Source organism: Corvus kubaryi, unplaced genomic scaffold (genome assembly GCF_017639235.1).
Source record: "Corvus kubaryi isolate FWS band 111438036 unplaced genomic scaffold, C.kubaryi_AGA036_p1.0 37126, whole genome shotgun sequence".
NCBI classification, from domain to species: Eukaryota; Metazoa; Chordata; class Aves; order Passeriformes; family Corvidae; genus Corvus; species Corvus kubaryi.
This window is the reverse complement of record NW_024581031.1, coordinates 337,910-359,336: the sequence shown is the minus strand read 5'-3', so window position 1 is coordinate 359,336 and position 21,427 is coordinate 337,910. Positions and strand designations below refer to the sequence as shown.

Here is a 21,427-nt window from a genome sequence, read left to right as displayed (position 1 = left end):
GGCTTGGAGCAAACCTGGGATAGTGGAAGGTGTCGCTGCCCATAGCAGGGGGTGGAATGAGATGGGCTTGACAGTCCCTTCCAACACAAACCATCCTGTGAGCCCCGTCCTCAGAACCCTCCACAAAGCCAGAACTGGCAGACATTTGGGTCTTCCAGCATAAATCCATTGTGTTCTAGCTGCCTCCCCACTTTACATGGCCAGTGTTGCACACTGAGCCCAGAGATGGGGAACCACAGGACTCCAAACAGGATTCGAATCACTTTGCTCAGGTCTTAAATTATGTGACACCTTCAAGCTATGGCTCTATCTCCAGGGATAGAGAAGCAAAGCCACCACAATCCAACCCAAGTGCAAATCGAGGCTGGCTGCCTGCCCAGGGCAGGATTTACTCCCCACGACACCCCGATGCTCAAAAGATGGACTGTACATAATGAAGGTCACAGCAGCTGCTCCATGCATGTGTGACTCCTCAGACATTCCAGGGGTGGCAAAACTCTATTGAAGATGTCTCAGTCACCTCACCAGGAGAGAGCAAAGCACCAGGGCAATTTGTTCTTTCTAGTAAATAAAAATCCTGCTTTAAGGCAGCTCTCATTGAGAACCTATTTCGAGTCTACTCCACTGTTAGGCCAGGTCCTACACTTAGTAAAATCTAGACAATTTTTGGAAATTGAACATAAGCAACACAGCAGGATGCATTTCTGGCTGATATCTGGAATGCAATCTAATGAAGCTGGGCACCTGGTGATGCCTTTTCCTGGTCTTAAAATCAAGAGTCAAACACAGTTAGAAGGGAAAAAGGGATTTTACCTTGGTATTTATTTTAAGGATCCTTACGTGCACACGTCCAGGTGGAATGCACCAAAATGCACCCTGCAATCCCCCCACAAAAGATCTGGTATAACATTATAGGTCTTACTAATTAGCATATCTATCAAAGATTCCCCAGTGAGAGGCTCAAGTGAGCCCCCCTCCCCAAGGAGCCTTCCCCTGGATGGTTCTATCTTAGTTCACAGAATGTGTTCTGGAGAGAACCTTGGGGTCTGGGGCACACTGATCCCTAACTATGAAGCTTCTAAAATGTTTAGTCTCTCAGCTTGACAAACAAGTCCAAGAATGTAGGCAAAAAGCACTAAGAATACAGAAGTTATAAAAAGGTATAACAGGGGTATAAAAGAAAAGGCAAAAAATCACCATGGCATCACTGGGAGCAGGACTGGCTCACCTGGCTCAGTCTCATGGCACCTCTGGGCCCAGGACTGAGAGTGTGCAAGACCTACAAAGTCTGAATGACTCAGCAAAATTCAGGTTTGCTTCCTACCATCAATTCCTCATTTAACAAACAAAGAAACACTTTGAAATATAAACTACTGAAGCTGTTGTATTTTTATACTTGGTTTGGATCAACCTTGTCACTATGACTGATAAGAAATAATTAAGTGAATAATAATAGAAAATAACCTACTATTCCCCATTTTCTTAAAATATAAGCTGAAAAAATTGAGAATTGGAACAGAAGTTCATTTTACCAAAAGTACTGAGGCAAGAGTGCTAAGAAATTGATGCCACCTGACAATTTTTTGTCTTTTTTTTCTTTCATTTAATGACATCTATACTATTACCTTTCCTTTCATTCCATACACTATTACACAAGTACAGGGATCAGACAGAGGTCATCAAGTACTCCAAAACACTTGTGATATCACACTGAGTCCCACAAGCAAATCAAATAAAGATGACAAAGCTGAACATCCAGTATGGACTACATTTCCATTGCAATTATACAATTCAATTCCTTGGGTTTTGATGAATTAATTATTTAAAAAAAAAAAAAACAAACCCAAAACTAACCCAGATTTAGAATTTCAAATAGATTTAATTAATAACAACCCATTCAGCTGCTTATTTGTATGCAAGAACTCTAGAGAGATGGCAAAGGAGTCCCTGATGGTGGATCACAGGTAGCATGGACAGGGAATAAGGGTTATCTCAAAATCAAAGCATTTGATAAAACTTCAGGTGGGTCAGATCTTCCCCCTCAAAATCTAGACATGAATATAGCACAATATGCTGAGATTAGAAATAGAAAAGAAATCTAGGATAGAGAGTCAAATATTTTACTCTCCTTTGAAAACTAATAGAACTAAAGCTATTTAGAGAACATTGCTCAGAACTTATTGTTAAATATTATTAAAAAGGGATATAATAAGCAAAAGGAAAGGTCACAGCTCTTTGTGCCAGTGCTTATATAAATAATAATGCTTGACAGTTCTTTGAGGAGAGAGCTAAAACAAGCTTCATTAAAAAGGACACAGAAAGCTGAAAAACACCAATGTGAACAGGAGGATGAGGTACCAAGGGAACACCCAAGAAAAAAAATCACCAGAAGTTCTGCTGAAGGATTTAATTTTGTCTACCTTAAAAACAAATTCATTAACACTTGAATAAAGATGGTCTCCTTGGGAAGAGTGAACACAGCTGGAGAGCTTCCAGCTCGGGGCAGACCTGGGATGTGTTGGGGGGGGGAAACTGAGGTAGAATCGGTGATGATACTAAATTATTTTTAAAAGGCAAGAGGAGGAGCAATTGCAAAAAGCAGCAGAAAAAACCTCACATTCTGGGGATCTGGGCAATAAAAAGGCAGATGAAATTCCTCACAGATTAATATAAAGCAACATATATTAGGAAAAAACCCTAAGCAATCTTGCAAAAGGAGTTCTGGACTTGGAGCTCAATATTAGCATTCAGGAATGAGGTTTTAGTTTCTAATACTCAGTTCTACCAAAAGGTCAGGTCAATCACCAACAGTAATCAAAGTGAATGTTAGGAATTATTAGTGAAGGATCAAGGAAGTGAACAGAATACATGCCACCACATAAACCAGTATTGCTGCTTTACTCTGGATATCAGCTACTGCTCTGGTCTCACTAGCACAAAAATGGGTCTGCAAAGTGATCCTTATGTGAAAGGGTCTCTGTGCAAGGAACAACAAAGTAGACTAAGACACTTCAGCTTGCAAAAAATAGGACTTAGTTTTCTATACCTCTGAGATACTCCTTCCTATCTGAGTGTCATGACCACTGCTTATGGTCTGGATCTCACAGAGCACTGAGGAACATCTAACTAATTAAATTAGCAGAAAGGAAGTTCCTTACCCAAGGAGGCTGTGGATGGCAAAAAGTTGAAACCATTTCAAAAAACATAACCAGGAATGAACAAATGAAAGATGTGCTAAGGATTTCTAAACACACAGATCTCAGTACCTGACTTGGGCTTCAGCAGGGGTGAACTCCTGCGTGCCCACCTCCCACAGTGGCTCCACCAAAAAGAGTCTGTGCAGGTGACCCTGCAGACTGGCAACTTGACATTGGCTGATTTATCCAACCATCCTCACTCTGTGAAATCAGTCCCTTTTCAGATTATTCTAGAAATTTACAAGATTCAAACCTGTCTTCTCTTCAAGTGTGGTGGCCACCTCTCAGGGAGAGTTCAACTGCCCTCAGTGCTGGGCTGCTAAAGGCACCCTGAAAATCTGGCTCCTGCAACCAAAAGGCTTCCAAGAGCACAGGAAGGGAGTTTCCTATCAATAGACAGATTTCCTGCATCCCTTACCTGAAAAACAGCTGCTCTGGTATGCATGTTCCCTACTGGAACTGAATATATGGGGCACGTATTAGTGGTGAACAGGGCAGTGCTGAGTTAATGGTTAGATTCGATGATCTTGGGGGTTTTTTACAACCTTAATGATTCTATGATTCAACTTGCTGGGAAAAGGTGTAACTCAAAACTCTCTTGTAAAGAAAGAAAGATGATAAAAGACAATTTTTAGCAGTACATAACAGTATCTCAAAATAATTCTAACCTAATGCAGGTGCCCCAGCAGACATAAAATTTACTTTATTGAAGAAAACCTGTTTTTACAGTACTTTCTCAGCTAAACAGGCAGGACAGTGGGACAAGACAGGTATTTCTGTTCTAGTTCATCCCTCTGGTAGAAATAAATCACAGAGGTGTGTGTGGTACAAGAAAGAACACAGAACTGGAGACAGGTATTTCTGCAGTACTTGTTCTAGGTAAGAATACACTGAAAAATATGTGAATCCAAGAGCACAGCTACACGAATGCCCCAGCTGAATGTAACAGCAGAGGTCAGAAAATCAGCTTTCAAGACTGAACCAGTAAAAAAAAAATACATCAACGGAGATCTCTGCCCAACCTCCTAAAAAACCTATCTGTACATTTTTGAGATGTGTATTTTTGTGAAAACTGAACAGCTGAGAACATTTCCGAACTCTCTGCTACTCGGCAAGTCCTGGCTCAACTGTTTTAAACAGATGGTTCTATTTCATGGGAAATAGATGATAGCACCATTGCAGAAAGATGATTTTCAAGAAGACAAGGTACTGTTCTATGCTGTGAAAAGGAAAACAAAAACTCTTCTCATCCTGCCACAAACCTGCTGTCTTGGAAGGACTGATAAAAATTCCCCAAAATCAGGCAGAAGCAGTCCATGCATCAGCTACTATGCCCATAAAACTATTAGCTATTTGGTACAGAGTGTTGCAACTGTTACTTACTTGCTAATATAAGGATGAATACGTTATTTAGCACTTTTATACATTCTAATTCGGGGAATCCTTATTAATTACCTTTTGTACCTAAAGGAATACTCATTGTTCACAATGGTCTTTTCCCCACTCCCTCCCTAAATCTGTTTTAAAAATTCATGTCCAACTTTCAACATGCTTTAAAATTATGAGCTGCTTTTTTTCCCCTGGAAAATAAACACATACCAAAAGCTAAACTCTACAGAGCAAAGCAATGCACACAGTGAGAGGATGAGATTTGAGTTTTAAAGCTTTCAGGGCATTACTGTAATAAGCCATTTTTGAATTTAAGACAGGTGAAGTGTTATCTCCATCCATTTTGAGCTGATTATTGATCTAGAAATTGTGAACCAAGTGTGTCTATCTTGGCATACTAATAAACGAAAGGACCAGTCAACAAAAATCTGCAATGCAAGAGAAGTGACAGTCAGTGCTAACACACTATTTCCACAGGTGGGAAGAGGTTTCACTAAGCCTTCAACTTGCCTCTCATCTTCCTAGGGCATGCTCCAGACAGGAATGGTGGGGAAGCTCATCCAAAGTTTCATCCCCCAGTTCTTTTTAGCTTTTAAAGGTCCTTGCTACAGTATTTCTGACTGGATAACTGTATTATGTTTTACCACAACTTCTCTATTGTAACCAGCAAGCAGTTTACTCACAGCACACAGTTTGCAAGGTTTTGAGAACTGGAAAATCACAATGCTACTGAACAGACTTAGTTACCGGCACGGCCTTCTCCATTAGATACTTGCCACTAAGTAAAGGTCTGTTGAGTGTATAAAGAGGTGGTAGATCTTCTATCTCTGCTATCCTCTGGTATACGGCTCTGGATAGATGATCCCCATGATATAAACTCCCCAAGATGATGCTAGAGAAGTAAATTGGCTCCACAAAGAGGCTAAGTAAGGCTCCTTGAATACCCAATACGTTCCACCTAAGAGGGAGGGAAAAACAAAACAAAACAAAAAACAAAAAAACACTTTCTTTTTAATGGAACAAGTAACATCTGCCAGACATAACAGCAGTTAATCACAATGGACCAGACTTTCAACCCTTCCTCCTGACCAGCACATGACCATGGTAGCATAAGCTGTGAAACCTGCCAGAATTTCAGAGATCAGCTTAGGGGACACTCAGTGTAATCCTGAGTAAAATGACCTAAAACAGGAGCAGACTTCTTGTAACCCTGCTAACATATCTGGTGATGCATTTTCCAGCACTCTAATGCCAGAGATGGACAGGATCATTCAATGGGAGAAAGCCAAACCATGAGATTCTCCATCAAAAACAGCAGCTGATGCCTCCAGAAGACACCTGGCAGGGAGAAGAGCATCCTTTCCGGAGCACAAGAAGGATTGTCTGCAAGACCTCCACACCTCACCATCACAAGGAAAGGCCCAACTGCCCACATCCTGCTGACATGTGCACTGGCTTGCAATATCCACAGGCAGGGAGAAAAGTGAATATGAAAACTGAAAACATGCAAAGAATGCATATAGTCTTTGCTCCCTTTAGCTGCTTCACAGATTGCGAACATAAATCCCTGTCTGAGCACTGTGATTTACACTGGATCAGATCTGGTGGCAGGGATGCAGAATGCCTAGGAGCAAAATCCTGATTCTGACTTTTTTTTTTAGCTGTGTTCATTTGATAAAGTTTTGGCTCTCAGTGTCTCTGTAACTGTCACGCAAAATACTTTTGAAAACTTCAACATCTCCTGCAGAGTATTTTCACTGCTTGGTCTGAGGAATACGTGCAAAAAGCTTGGCACAATGAAAATAGCGTATTTCAGTCTTGGAATCCCAGAATGGTTTGGCTTGGAAGGGACCCTAAACATAATCTAGTTGCAACCCCTGCCATGGGCAGGGACACCTTCCACTATCCCAGATTGCTCCAAGCCCTGTCCAACCTGGAGCTGGAGTCCAACTGCAACACTCAGACACAAGAAGCAGGAAAAGTTCCCTTGGTGCTTGGATGAAACAGAGGAGCACATCAGAAGCTCTCATGCTCCCATAGAATGGTTGTCCTTGTTAAAAAGCCCATCCTATGCTAGGTTGCAAGGTTGTCCGAGGAAAAGAGGGAATTCGGATGTTGCTAACAGTGTTTCTTGCAGCTTGTGCTGGGATGGCAGAGCTACACATTAGCAACATTTCAAGTTAGAAACTCCACACCACAACTGTTTCACTACTGCAAAAACTGAACTACACAGGCTGGCTTCAGGACTTGCAACATGTTTCTTTTTAATAAAAATGGTAAAACAAAGATTATAATCCATGGAAACAGTTTCTTTACATATCTTTACTGAGGATGAAAATGGAGGCAATGCGCATTAATTTACTCACCTGTCATTAAAAAAGCTGGCCCTAATAAATGAGTAAAAATACTGTGATATTAAATGAGGTATATTTTACATGGCATAAAGGCATATTTTTAATAAGACTGAAAACGCAATCAGGAACCAAGTGTCAGAGTAAAGATATCAAGTGAAAATTGCTGCTTCCCAGGACCAGTATGCCTTTCTGACTGCTACAGACACAGGTAAAACTATGGAAGAAACATCTGGAAAGAATTCAAGACTGAGCATTGCAAACTCAGGTTTGCAGACAAGGCACATCACATTTTACATTACATGATCAGTGCTTGAGTGATGATAGACATTTTAAAATAGGCCAAGGCACTCTTCTGGCAAAGTCCTTACTTCCTAAATAAACCCCCTTTGCCGGACCCTTTTCCTTACTTCTGACTTCAGTATTTCCAGAGCTCGTGTTTTGCTGCTTCCTCCCACACTTGGTGACCTTCTCTGGCGCAGAAAATGAAAGTTGACATTTGTCTTGTTAACTTCTGATTAGAAGAGGAGGAGGAGTGAGGACAGCTGAGCAAGCCTCTGCAAGGAGGGCTGTATGAACTGGTATTACTTGGCTAGGGCCTTGGTTTGCTGGGTTGTGCTGAATCCCCTTTGCCACTGCAGCACACACTCATTGGGCTCAGAGCAATGGGCCTGTACAAGGACAGGGACTGCAGAAACCACTCATACAACCAAAGCTCTTAATATTCGTTACGCAGGGTTGGGTGGTGGTTAGGTTTATAAAACTAGCTTTAAATTTCATTGTTGTAATAAAAGAACATTTACTTCTCTACAAAAATGTATTCTTATATCAGAAACTGGTTATAATGCAGAGATGAACATGAAACCCAAAAGAATCACATAATCACTAAAGCTGGAAAAGCCCTCTAAGAGCATCAAGTCCAACAATTAACCCTGTTCAGCACCACCCTGTTCACCACTGTTCCCAGGTGCCACATCCACACACCTTTTGGACACTTCCCACCTACACTCCACCACTTCCCTGGGCAGCCTGTTCCAGGGTCTGGCCAAATTTTTCCCCAATATCCAACCTGCACCTCACCTGGCACAGCTTGAGGCAATTTCGTCTGGTCCTGTCCCTTGATATGTGGGAGAAGAGACCAACCCTCACCTAACTCTACCCTCCCATCAGGGAGTTGCAGAGAGCAAGAACGTCACCCCAGAGCCTCCTTTCCTTCAGGCTGAGCCCCCCCAGATCCCTCAGCTTCTCCCTATCAGATTTATGGTCATGTTCTGCAGATCATAGCAGAGTGAAAGAAAGCACTGCATGGAGACTTTCTTCTTGTTCCTTTTTCATACTTTACTTCCATCGAACAGTAATATCTCACTTCCATTAGCACGTACACTGGAACAACCTTTATGAATATAAACTGAGAAGAAACCACCACCATACATCAGTTTTCAAAAGGCCACAGGCATTGCCTCCAGAAGTGCCTCATCCTCCAGTTTACAAACACAGGTTGTCAGAACACACACCAACAATTGCTGCCAATCTAACACTAACCTCTACTGAAAGCACAATTTCTTTTAAAATTAATGGGCCAAATGCTGTACTTCACTATAAACCATGTGGTGCAGAGCAGAAAAAGCAAAATGCACTACAGAAAACTTCAAGTCAGTGTTGTCTTTCCAGTGGAGCAATTAAACAATGGATTTTTTTTCTTCACATTAAAAATAGCATCAGAAAAGAGTTAAGTAAGTAACTGAAGTGACTTAAATCTAGCTTACAAACCCAAACCTGGGTACTAAAAAACAAGCACGAGCAGAACACAAGAATGCTGCATCACATCAAAAGATACTGACATGCCTAAAGAAAAGCATGTAAAGCAGAGCGCTGCAGATAGGAAAGAACATGGAAGCAGGCAGGGAAACTTTTCCAATGTATACCTTCTCACTGGAAACACGAGAGATGCTTGTCTAAGCTAAGCAAAAAAAAGTGTTATAACAGTATTTAACACATTCTGAGCACTCCAGTTTTAAGTTACTACAAGAATTTTCTTTGACAACCTTCAAAAACTTTACCTCAAAGTAAAACTGATATTTAAAGTGCAAGCTCTTAGATTGGTATGAATAGCCACAGGATTTACATTCAAACTGCCAACGCTCAAACACGGGTGCCCTGATTTGAGCTGGGGTACAGCTAATGGTGATTTCTTCACTGTTGGGAGTACAAGGACAGTGTTGGGAAATGCTCCTTCAAACCAGTACATCCCAACACCTTTACAGGCTCGACCCCCACCTTGGCCTTTGCAGATCAATGCACATGAGTTGTGTTCAACTCCTGACAATTTACACAGAGGACACTCTCTGTGTACTGTGCTCACCTGAGGTCTTACAGATGACCACCTCAGTGGGAAATCTGAATTTTATAAATTTATCATAGTCACTGGTTTTCTTATTCTGTATTCTCTACTCTAGATTCTGTTCATAACAATCTGAAGGATGGATGCACTTCCTCAACCTTTGCTGTTGTCAAGCACGCTGCACTGAAAAAAGAGGGTGGAGAAACCAGACACTGACACCAAATCAAGAGGAGTCCTCTCCTCCTTGCTGTGTTGTCACATTTCTGCTTCAGACCACCATCTGCTCAGGGGTATCTACAGTGGATTCCTAAAAGGTCTGTGGATTTCACAGTGGATTCCTAAAAGGTCTGTGGATTTCTTCAAGAAATGCAGCTGATTTCACAGCTCTTGACACATGAGAAGGTAAGTAAAATTTAACTCTCAGCAACACTTTCACAATGTGCTGGTAGCACCTCTTGCCAAAAATAAAACCAGTTAAAAATATACGCGTCAGGTAAAAATTCCCCTCTGAACCTTTCAAACTCCAAAGGTACAGAAATGCTGCTATTCACATTATTTTAGAGAAAATACAGAATTGAGGGGGGCCTAACAGCAGTAAGTCATACAATTTGATGTTAATATCAAACAGTTACTAATTTTTTATGCAGAGAGCAGTATGGCGGAGGGCAGTCACTATGTGTGACCCACAATGGTGTCCACATGGAACTGGTGTCAAAATTCATCTCAGGAAAACAAGAGTCTCCTGCAAATACTCAAACAAGGCAAAACCTATCAAGTGTTTACAGTTCAAAGAGCTTCCCATATCAATATTATTTATAAACCACAATTACTATGAAGAAATAAAAATTATTTAGTTAGCATTTTGTTTATCACAAGTTTTTACTTGCAACTGATGGCAAGTGAGAAAAGGTGTCACTGTGGAAGATGAAGGACTATACCAGAAAGCAGTTTTCCTTCTGGTGTGCAGAAGGCACAACTTTAAACCTGATTTCTTCTTGTTTCCTTAAGAGATTAATTAAGTCTCTATGACCACTCCTCTTCAAGGGCCACAGTTGTAAACAGGCAGCAGTATCTTTACAAGGAGTGAGAGCTTTTTTTAAATCAAGTAGCTGGCTCAGCAGCCCACACTGTAAATTGTAAGCGCAGGAAGTCTCTGGTCTTTGACAGCAGCCCTTCTCACAAACACTGTTTTAGACTTGCAATTACACACATGAAAAAGTGTTTCCCCTTGTAGCTGCACCAAGGCAGGCAACCATGCAGCTCTGCCTTGTCCCAGCTTTTCTGGCATTGCCTGGATTTGCTGCCTGTATGTTGTTGGAGACTGAAATGTTAATAGTTTATTACTTAAACATCTTCATGAAGGACTTTTGCCTACTCTAGCAAAATGTATTACAAAAGCCGCAGAGACCAGTATTGAACAGGCCTGACTGAGGCCTTACACCTCTTGATGATGAAGATAAGATAAAGTAACAAGTCAGGGCTGGGGACATTCCCAAAGCATAGGCTTAACACCTCAGGAGTGGAGACCACAGCCCCAGGCCTATCAGCTGCCAGGCTCACACAGACCCCCTGCACCAAAGGGTGGAGGGAGGAGAGGCTTCGGGTGTGTGCTGGAAAAGCCTCTGGTGAAAGGCAGTGAACGCCCATCCTCCGCTGTGCAGGGAAGCCCAGCTGAGGGCCCTCTTCTGCTAGGGAGAAGCTGCATCCACATGAAGGACAGAGGGGTGCCATGGCCCATCGAACGCCCCCCCCAAAGGGGTCCCCAGATCCTTCACCAGAAAACCAGAGATGATGCAACAGATCCATGGTGCTGCAAGGGACAGTGACACACTGGCGCTCTGCAGGGGAGACACCTGGGCGTTCCCACCTGCCCAAAACATGTGTTCATCCACTGCATTCTACACTCTTCAGTTCGGCGGCGGCAGGGGACCCTCACCAAGACCAGATGGAGGGGAGCAATGAGACGTCATTGGGACCCTGGGATGGATAATATGCTTCCACCTAACCCCTGTCACTCTCTCCCTGTACCCCCACCCCCCACACACACTTCTTTCTCTATTTCTTTCTGTCTTTTCTCTTTCTTTCTCTTTGCCTCTTTTACTATTAAATAAAACACATCAATTTTTTGGCACCAACATCTAATCTCGTTCGGTTTTAATCTCGTTTTTGGGTATATTTTGAACCTTCAAAGTTTTTTCTGTTTTATACACAGACTTTGTTTTCTTTGCTCTTCTGGGTTTAAACCAGATCGTAACATATGTGAGCCTAGTTGGAGAGGTTCCATAATGGTACACCTTGGATAGTCGTTTCTCACCACCTCCCCTCAGGTATTTTACCTAAGTGCCACCATGCATCAAAGTGGCCACTGCAATCACATCAGCCACTGTCACTGGGTTAAGAACTGGTGAGGAGAAATGCTCTCTTTTGGGGACAAAAGGAGGAAGACTGAGTTACAAATGTCCATTTGGATTTCCCACTCTGAATAAGCACAAAACAAGGCTGGTGGATGGGCATGTGATATTCTTTCACACAAAAGTTTATCAGAAAAATATTTTCCCTTCTTTAAAGTAGAAGAGCACCAACGACTTTCCTTTTAACAACTCAACATAGAAAGTTTTACTCAGTTCCTAGAGCTTTTCTACCAGAGAAACCATGTGAAAAGGAATTTTGCACTTCTCAGCAGGACATTAGCCATTAACTGGAATGTTTAATGAGAAGGTAAGTAATTATTTGAAACCAAAAATATGGGCAGAAAAGCACATCAGAAGGAGAATGACAAAAATCAACATCATGAAGTACCATGGCACCAGGTCAGGATACATTTAAAACAAATGCACGTATATTAATGTTAACTCTGGTCAGAAACCACCCTAACACCCTACTGCAGAGCCACCAAGCTCTAACACACCAGGACAATCCTGTTTTAATGCTTCCAGCCCAAGGGGGATTACACTCATGGCCCTCCCACATTTCTCACAACTCTCCCTGATTGTTCCTACCAGGTCTAGGAGGGTGCTGGGCAGCACGCTGCAGCAAAGCCCTCAAAGGCTGGAAACAGCAACCTGGATTATACAGATAATCCACACAGATGAGCCAGTTCAGATACAAGTGGTTTGATACAAGTGCAGTGCCACACCCCAAATTTATCCACATCTTTCCCAGGCTGTGACTGCGAACCTTGGGAAAGATCAGTGGTAATTCCCATGTCTGAGGCATACTGGAGGACTGATTGCTGGACACTGTGGAGCAAGGCATTCTTTCAAATGTAAATGGACAAAACATGTCAGGGCAATGTAAAAAAAAAAAAAAAAAAAAAAAAAGATGAAAATTTGGGCCTCCTTACCCGCCATACAGTCTTTGTTCTGTGTCAAGGGGTTCTATTTGCTTCCTTCACTGGCACAAACAAAATTATTCCCATTAGCCCCAAGGAGAGGTGACAGCTAGCTATGGAAGCGAGAGATGGATTCTGTTCTGCATCATACAAAATCAACAAAAGAGTCAAATGTGTTCTAGCTCAACAACTGGCTTTTTTTTTTTTTTAATATATTTGCAATGCCAATGTGATAAAAGAATGTGGCATGAATCCCAAGTCAGTAGGTTGGGAGAAGCCCCTGACATGAAAGTGGGGAATTTATTTGGTGAATTTTACTGAAAATATTATAAAAGAAGCTGAAATGTCATTTTTATAGAATTACCTTTCCCCAGCTGCCTGTCCTAGCTTCTGAAAGACCCTATTCATTTATGTTAGGGGTATTTAAACTAAAATAAAATGTTTTCCTTCAGTAGAGATGCTGATTACTTGAGACAAGACTAAAGGAACAAATCCATTATGCAACTTTCCTCCTCTATTTTTCATTTGGCATATGCAGTTCACAAAAACAGTTCCTACTTAATATCCTTAATAAACTTTGAATCGGGCTAACGGTGACTTTAAAACATATTTAACATACATATCATTAAAAAATAACTAAAGTAACATTAGCCAAAAAACTTGGTATTTCTCATCTACTTTGCAAGAGCACAAAGGCTGCAAATGCACAGACTCACTTAAAAAAATTATGATGTTGCAACTCTCCCATACTTCTGACGCTTGTTAAAGGATTCTACTGCTAAATTTTTTTTTGTCCATTTATGATTCTGAAAACAAAAACAATCTTTCAATCTTTGCCAAAAAGAACAACAAAGAAGGAATTGGATGAAATATAAATTAAAATACTGTTCTGGAAACAAAATATTTAATTACAATAAAATACTTAAACTATAAATAAAATTCTAGAGTTAAAAACTAGAAGTGCCCATCCATTAGGATTTTTTTAACAGGGACACTTTCCACCATACAAAATAATAAAAATCTAAACTATGCATGGAAAATGTAGGTATCCTTGATATCATGGAATGGTTTGGGTTGGAAGGGACTTTGAAGCTTGTCCTGTTCCAACCCCCTGCCATGGGCAGGGACACTTTCACTAGACCAGGTTGCTCCAAGCCCCATCCAACCTGACTTGGAACATTTCCAACAATGGGGCAAGGATGTATATCACCAGAGGAAGTTATCCAAATATAAGTAATGTAATAGATTTATTGTACTGTTTTCCTAATGCTGTACTACTTTAGGGGGAAAAAAAACCACTAAAACATTCCTCTGCTATTCCCTAGTGATAGAAATACAAAACAAAGCTGTCATGACTTGATGTGGCTGGAATGATACAGAATGACTCCACCTTGCCTCTGAAGCCAGCAAAAGGTCTGACATCAACTGTAGGTGAAGAATCAGGGCTTTATCACGGGGTGACAGCCACTCTCACACTATGTCTAAGCATTGAGATAAGCCCAGCAATTCCCTGCACATGCACTGTGGGTATCATGCACCCCTCCTTTAGGAATCACAGGATGGTTTTGGGTTGGAAGAAACCTTAAAGATTATCTTATTCCATTCCTCTTCCACTATCCCAGGTTGCTCCAAGCCCCATTCAATCTTGACCTTGGACACTTTCAGAGATGGGGCAGCCACAGCTTCTCTGGGCAACCTGTGCCAGGGCCTCATCACCCTCACAGGGAAGAATTTCTTTCCAATATCCCATCTAACCCAGCCCTGCTTCAGCTTAAGGCCATTCCCGCTTGTCCTCTGCCCTCCTTCAGCAGTAACATCAATAGCAACAAAACCAATCATTCAGCATCTCACCTGGCTATCTTGTCACTGCAGGACATGGTCAGCAGCCTCTCTCCTTGCAATACCCCATCCCACGTCTGGATAGTGGTAGTGGAGCGCACGGGGATGGTCCCTTCCCCAGACTCGATTTTTGTCCGTAGCTGTCCTCTGGCTTTTCGGTTTGGGTGTCTGTCCCCTTGGTCTGAAGGGCAAAAAACACTGAGAATCAGCTGAGGAACATTTTCAAAGGGTTTTACATTAGAATCACAATAAGAAAGACTAATTTGAGGTATTTGCCTGCAGTTATTGCTGGCTTACATCACAGTTCCTGCTGCTCTTGGCAATTTAGCTACAGCATCAGACACCTCTCACAAACACTGCCTTCCAAAACACACTTGCAGTTAAACCAAGCTTTCACCAAAGGAGCAGTAGGAAGCAGGCAGCTCTTGAGCTCTTTTCTGGGTGTTACAGAGTTAAAATGAAGTTAATGGGCAGACTGTGGAAGGGGCAGGCAGAGAACTGCTGTTAAAGGATAGAAACAAGGAAAGGGGATGGTTAGTTCTGTAGGAATACTTGCTGACTCACTGGCTTATCTCAGTTAGCATCAACCTCTTCAAGACCACAGGGCTCATCACTCTATACTGAACTTCTACCACAGAGGAAGAACAGCTCAGACTTTTTTGGAAGAGATCTTTGTCTAACACACCTCTATGCTAAAAGGAAAGAAGACACCTAAATTTTAACCATGCCGCTTGTACATGCCCCAAGAATAATTTAAGCTCCCTTGGGTGGAAGAGGACTGCTGTCATACCCTCTTGAGCTGCTTCATGGGGTGAGAAAATCCGAGCATCACCACAAGGAGATGTGCTGATATAGAGATGGAACTGCACATTCTCCTTCAGCTTAAACCCGCCTTGCTCCGATCTGATAAAAATGGATTTTTGCTGATCTTCTTTATTGCTGAAACAGAGAAGAAAGCTAGAGTGAAAACTGTCATTAACATGGAAATAAGCATAAGCTGGGCAGACTTAACAGGCATTAAAAACAAACACAGGATGGCTGAAGATTCTGTATTATAAATCTAACAGTTATGACAATTAACAAAATTAAAGGACCATCAAGACAGGAAACAAAGAGCCTGTGGCAACCCCAGATGTCAAGAGCTTTCAGGCACTTAAATGAAACATCAGCAACCTTTAGCCCACTTCATATTATTTTGATTTATATGTTTACAGTTTACAAAATGATTGCCCATTATTTTCCCTGTCCTCCCCTCTCATGACTGACACCTCACTGAATAAATGTTTTGTTCAACTCAAACTTGAGGGCAAAGGGCACAAGTTCTAAATTCAACATCCTAATGCAACAGGACAAGTGTTTTACAGTGAAATAATGAAGACAGATGTTTTCCGCAGACACTTTCTCAGCTCTGTGGGATCAGCTCATCATTTTTTCCCTCCAGCTTACCTTAGGTAAAGCTCAAGTTGTGTGTACAGAAATTTCAGCAGACACCGTCGAGCTATAATTTCTGCATGGCAGTCATTTAATGCAAGACCACGATCACTCATGTATTCACCATTGATGCATTTTGTTCCTGTAGAAACACTTATTACCAGGGCATCTTTCACATCTGTACCTGCAAAACAAAATTTCAGGAAGGAGATACAATTAACATCACTAATAATGCAGTGAGTGATCTTCTTGCAGAACCAAAACAAGGCTCTTTTTTTTGTTGTTGTTGTTTGCTTCTTTTAAAAAAATGGGTTTTTCTTCTGATAATTTATTTAAAACAAAAGCTTCATTGAGCCATACCTCCCTGCACCAGCACTGTCTGTGGCTCTTATGAGAACTACTCTCTTCATGTTGGAGTTCGGACAAGTTAAAAATTGAAAACCCGCAGGTAAAAAGTGCTGCTTCAAGAAGAATCATTAAATACCGAGATTCAAAGTGCTTTTTTTCCTGAGGTTCAGGCAGCCAGCAACTTTCAGCATGTACCTTCTGGCCACCTATGCAAATATTCACAGCCACTTTAGAAATCTGAAAGGCACTGGTTTATTAAAGCAGCAACACATCATGGAAGGGTATTGAGCCAACAACAGGAAAGGTAAGACTAGGGAAAAAACAATTGTAAATGCTTAAATCACTGTAAAGATTACCAGTATAATGTGTAGTTCTTGGTATTAAACCACCCCATGCAATAGAATTTTAAAAGTATGTTGGGTGGGTGTTTCCTATACAGAGAACTGCCTTTATCACTCAAAAAACCCAGGTGAATGAAGGACTAAGAAAGACAGACCAAAATGCCACTTAGCAAAACAGGGGTAAAAAAAGCCCAACAAGTTAAAATGAACCTGAGCCCAGCTGGGCCCTCCTGCCCACAGGGCTAGAGGAGAAGCAATGAGCTGCAACACAAGGCTATGCAATGGGGTCATCTAATTCCAGGTGTTGCCCAGACATGTATTCATGGTGAAATATTTTCTAATTCTGTGTAAAGCTATTTCTACAGTTAATCAAAACATATTCATGTGTTAGTTAAGTCTTAATTCTTTGGCACATGACTCTTCTGGGAATTGCACATACAGGGCTGTAAATAGCATAAAAACCTGTTAAATATCACAAAATAAAATAAACTACAGCACATTCCTCATGTATTTGGGGCTAAAACAGTGTTATTACCAGATGGAGGTCTGCCTGTTGCTCAGCAGTGCTTGAGGAGCATCAGGGCTTCCCAAACCTGCCAAGGGCCTGTGTCAGTGGGAGGGCAAGAGACCAGCAGGGGACACGGCTGGGACAGCCTCAAAATGAGCATTCCACCAAGGGTTCACATGGACTGAAGACCAAGATAAACCTTAATGTGAGGAAAACTCAGCAGCAGCGTGGTCATATATTAGTTTAGGGCAGAACTTCACCGTTTTGGGTGATTTGGACAAGCAGAGATGTTGGAATTGAAAAAAGAAGGAGGCCCGGTCGCTCCGGCGGGGGGGAGAAAATTGCAGTCCAAAACCAATGTGGTTGATAAGACCAAAACTCCGTTTATTAGCAATCCAGAGGCACTTATATAGTATACCAGCTTGTTAACTCTTAAGTCACTTAAAACTTATCAGAGCGCATTTCTACTTCTACATAATTGGACTTGCATTGGCAAGCTTCTACAGTTATGTTATGATTAAAAGAATTCAGAGTTTACCTCCCCTTCTCTGGGTCTTATCTGAACAGCTGCAAATCTTCAAACTCCAGTTCTCTTTGTTCCCAGCCCTGTTTTTTTCCACACAAGAATTTTCTCATGCAGAGTTTTTCCTCACACACAGGCCTTTTGCTTACAGGCCTATTGCTACAGTTCTTTTATTGATCCCCTAATTCTATCAATGATCCATGCCCCTGATCCTTTAATAATTGCAACACAGAGAGATCTCATGTCAGCACCCAGAGAACCATGACACCACTGCTGACACATGCACACCACTGCCATCTGCCAAAACATCAACTGCTTTCTTCAGATATTTTTACTAAAATGACTGACATAGAGCACTAAGAATAAAACATGCCCAAAACAGGAATACCATCTACAAGGCCAATGGGGGATTTTATTTATTTTCCCAAAGTTTCATGATTAACTTTAAAACCTACATTTTGTGAGCTACTCAGATGTCTCAATCAAGGAAGAGGACAGGAATTCTGTGGAAACAGGAGTGTTTGCAGGTCTAATTTTCCTCTAAGTACCTGAGATTTAATTACTATATTTAGTCCACCTGCAAGATTAAACAGTAAAAATATATTTCAATACTGAAATATATACTGGTTGACTGAAAAAAGTTAGTTTACTAGATGCAAACAGAGCTATCATATTTAAGCATTCAAAATACTATTTTTTTTTTTATTTACCTGTTGTCATGACAATTCCAGCAAGGACTTTTCGACGTGCATGTGGAGATGTGAAATTTTCTGTCAAATCACTGAATTTATCTACAACCAAGCGTGCAACGGCATCAGCTAAAACCTGTAACACCACACAGAAATGCACATTAAAAAATTTTTCAAAAATTAAAAATTACAGGAGCATTAAGTTATAAAGATTTACATTTTTATATGATTGGACGAAGCAAATGAAGTGAGTTTTTATTGTTCTCTCTAAAAATTGAGGCATCACTTGCAAGTGGAAGCAGGGGTACGAGTACTCCATGTCTACTAAAACAAGGTCAGACAGCTGTAAGCCAAGCATCAAAGTATCTAATGCCTGTGATCCTGATAAACATTTGAGGCTTGGGAGAACAACTGGATAGACAGGTAAGTCTATACTCTCATGCTCAAACCTCAAAACACATCATTTCAGTATCCTCAACATTGAGCCTGACAAGAAGATTGAAGTAAAAATCCATGCCCCTCAAATGAACCTTTTATAACAATCTAATTCCTTATCTAACTATTACATAAATAAGGGCAACTTTGTTTTCAACACTAGTTTAACACTTCCTATGTCTTATTACAAAATCTGTACAAAGTTAGGAATAGAAAACATCAGTGTATAACCCCAAATAAGCTGCCTCAAAATTAAGAAAGATTTCTGTCTTTCAGGAAAACTTGAACAGTCACTTTAACTCAGGCTGTAAGTGGGGCAAACTTCTAAAATGAAGGAAAACTCTAAAATACCAGTCCTGCTCCTGTTGACAATCCAGTTCAGCACTGCAGCTAATCTCACTGGCTGTTTTCAAGGCAGCTGGAACTGTAACTGCTAGAAAAGATGAGTCAAGACCAAATTCTTGAATTTTCACCTGAAAAGAAACTGAAGCCAAGGCAACCATATGTTGACAACCAGCAGTATCTGAGAGGTTCTAGGTGTGCACACCCGGCCCACAGCTTCACATGCCACAAAGACACAGGTACTGTGTCACACCCACCAGTGCCATGCAGATGTTGCATGAAGCACTGGAACAGAGGAGCTGTGGCTGCCCCATCCCTGGAAGTGTTCCAGGCCAGGCTGGACAGGGCTTGGAGCAACATGGTCTAGTAGAAACTGTCCCTGCCCATGGCAGGGGGTGGGATTGGATGAGCTTTAAGGTCCCTTCCAACCCAAACCATTCTATGATACAGATGTGTTAGATGCCCAAAAGAAAAGGGGGAAAGAAAATAAAAATAGAAAAAAAGAAAAGAAGAAGGTTTGAGGACCACCAGCCCCATTCACTCCTGTTTCCTTAACAAGGCTCATGAGAACCAACAGCCCAGAAATGATGTGGACATGCTCTCAATGTTAACTTCCTTTTGGAAAAGCTTTAGCAGCCAAGGAAGAAATAGCTAAAGGTTGGGTGTCATGATTACAGAGCTTGGCAGCTCTCACCAGAGCCTGATAGGTAACACTGACCAGCAGTCAGGTCCCAACTGCACCAGCCTCATCCATGTTTTGCAATCGCTCAACTTGTGGAATCAGAAGACTCTTGACATTGCAAACACCAATTTTGTTGATACATTTGAACGGACTGCAACTCAGAAACTCCATATATTTTTTGGGAACACAGTTTGGCTCAGAGGCTATTAACATGTCCGGTCAGACACTGATTTTCAAACATGGTCTTTTTGTTGCTAGACCCAAAACTGGGTTACAGTCCATGTTCTGCCAGTACCACAACCACACAGCACTAAATCTGCATTTAATTGTCCTGGTACTTACCTAATGCAGAAAGCTGAACTTTAAGGTAAATACACAAAAGAAAAAGCAAATAACTGAGTGTTTTTTCATTTCTAAGACCCTGGTCTTAGAAATGAAAAATTAATACACAAAAGGCTTAAATTATTAACCTCCCTGCAGCCATGCAGGCAGATCACTGTATAGCCAAGGCACAGAGTCCCCATTCCAGTGTTTTATCCCTAGCCTCATTGCATAGTTACAGCTATTGCTTCCCAGTAGCAAGTTTTATGCTCTCATTTCTGTAATCTGTGTATTTTCTGCTCTACCCTACACTGTCATGTGCTAGACAGCACATGGTAAAATCATGCTGAATTGTAAAATCATGTTGAATGACATTGTGGTGGAATATAGATACTACAGAACCAAACTATTCCAGACAGGGATGGACCTGATCCACAAAGAGAATATATGCTTTAGGTCACTTCCAACCCAAACTATGCTACGCTTCTATGCTTAATAGAGGCTTCAAACCTGCTAGAAAAGGCTTGGCATCCAGGGAATAAAATATGTGATTCACCTTTGCTCAAAAAAAAATTTAAAAAAAGGAATGGTGCCTGGTACCTGGGGGAGTCTTCCCCAACACTGGGAACTGAAACTGCCAGGTGTTTCTGGGAAGAAATCCATGGCCACCTTGCCTGCTAATGCCACTGACAAAAGGCTCCCTAAACAGCAGCTGGGTAGGAAGCCTGCATACAGGCTGGATCCATTAGCTTTTTCCAAAAGGATCCTTTTTTTCACATAACAAGCAAAGCAGAGGAAACTGTGGTGTTGATATACAAACAAGCACGCAGTGAGTTCCTCCAGGAAGATGAAAGTTGGCACAGCAGAACGGGATGGAGTTGCATCTCACTGAACCTGGAACTAAGCTGCTGGCAAGGAATTCTAAAAACACGTGGATGAACTTGGAGCCAGACACTGGGAAGGACTCATAAGAAGGACTAAGCAAAACTCAAGCGAGACAAAATGACCCTTGGAGATGCAAACAATCCAGGATAAACGGGGGGGGGGGGAGGGGGATCACTGCCAGAAAACAGGCAGATATATTAAAGATTCGTTATTTCTATTTGATACACAAATAGTGTGACAACAGCTGGGCAGTGAGGAATAAACACTACTAAATGCCTACAGATGTAGTCACTAAGATTTTGGTCTTTTATAACAATACTCCCCCAAGAAATTAGAATTATCCCTCTTTCCCAGGCAGTCTATTACATTGACATAGCTAAGAGCATGGAAGACAAGGGAATAAGGCAGTGCTGGGAACAAGACTTACTGGCCAGAAATTACGTCCTCGCTGTCCCCATCTCAAAACTAAGGACT

The 21,427-nt window shown here is 41.5% G+C and overlaps 1 protein-coding gene across 3 annotated transcripts in view; it reads right to left on the bottom strand.

The window, feature by feature from the left end:
- The window catches only part of ADARB1 (adenosine deaminase RNA specific B1), a 118,087-nt gene that overhangs the window by 7,185 nt on the left and 89,475 nt on the right, over nt 1-21,427 (bottom strand). For all 3 annotated transcript variants that reach the window (XM_042021159.1, XM_042021163.1, XM_042021162.1), the window contains exons 5-9: nt 18,310-18,424; nt 15,895-16,063; nt 15,239-15,387; nt 14,461-14,629; nt 5,363-5,544 (exon numbers count right to left, since the gene is read on the bottom strand). In XM_042021159.1, the coding sequence (XP_041877093.1) occupies nt 5,363-5,544; nt 14,461-14,629; nt 15,239-15,387; nt 15,895-16,063; nt 18,310-18,424 (784 nt within the window). The remainder of the gene's footprint in view (nt 1-5,362; nt 5,545-14,460; nt 14,630-15,238; nt 15,388-15,894; nt 16,064-18,309; nt 18,425-21,427) is intronic.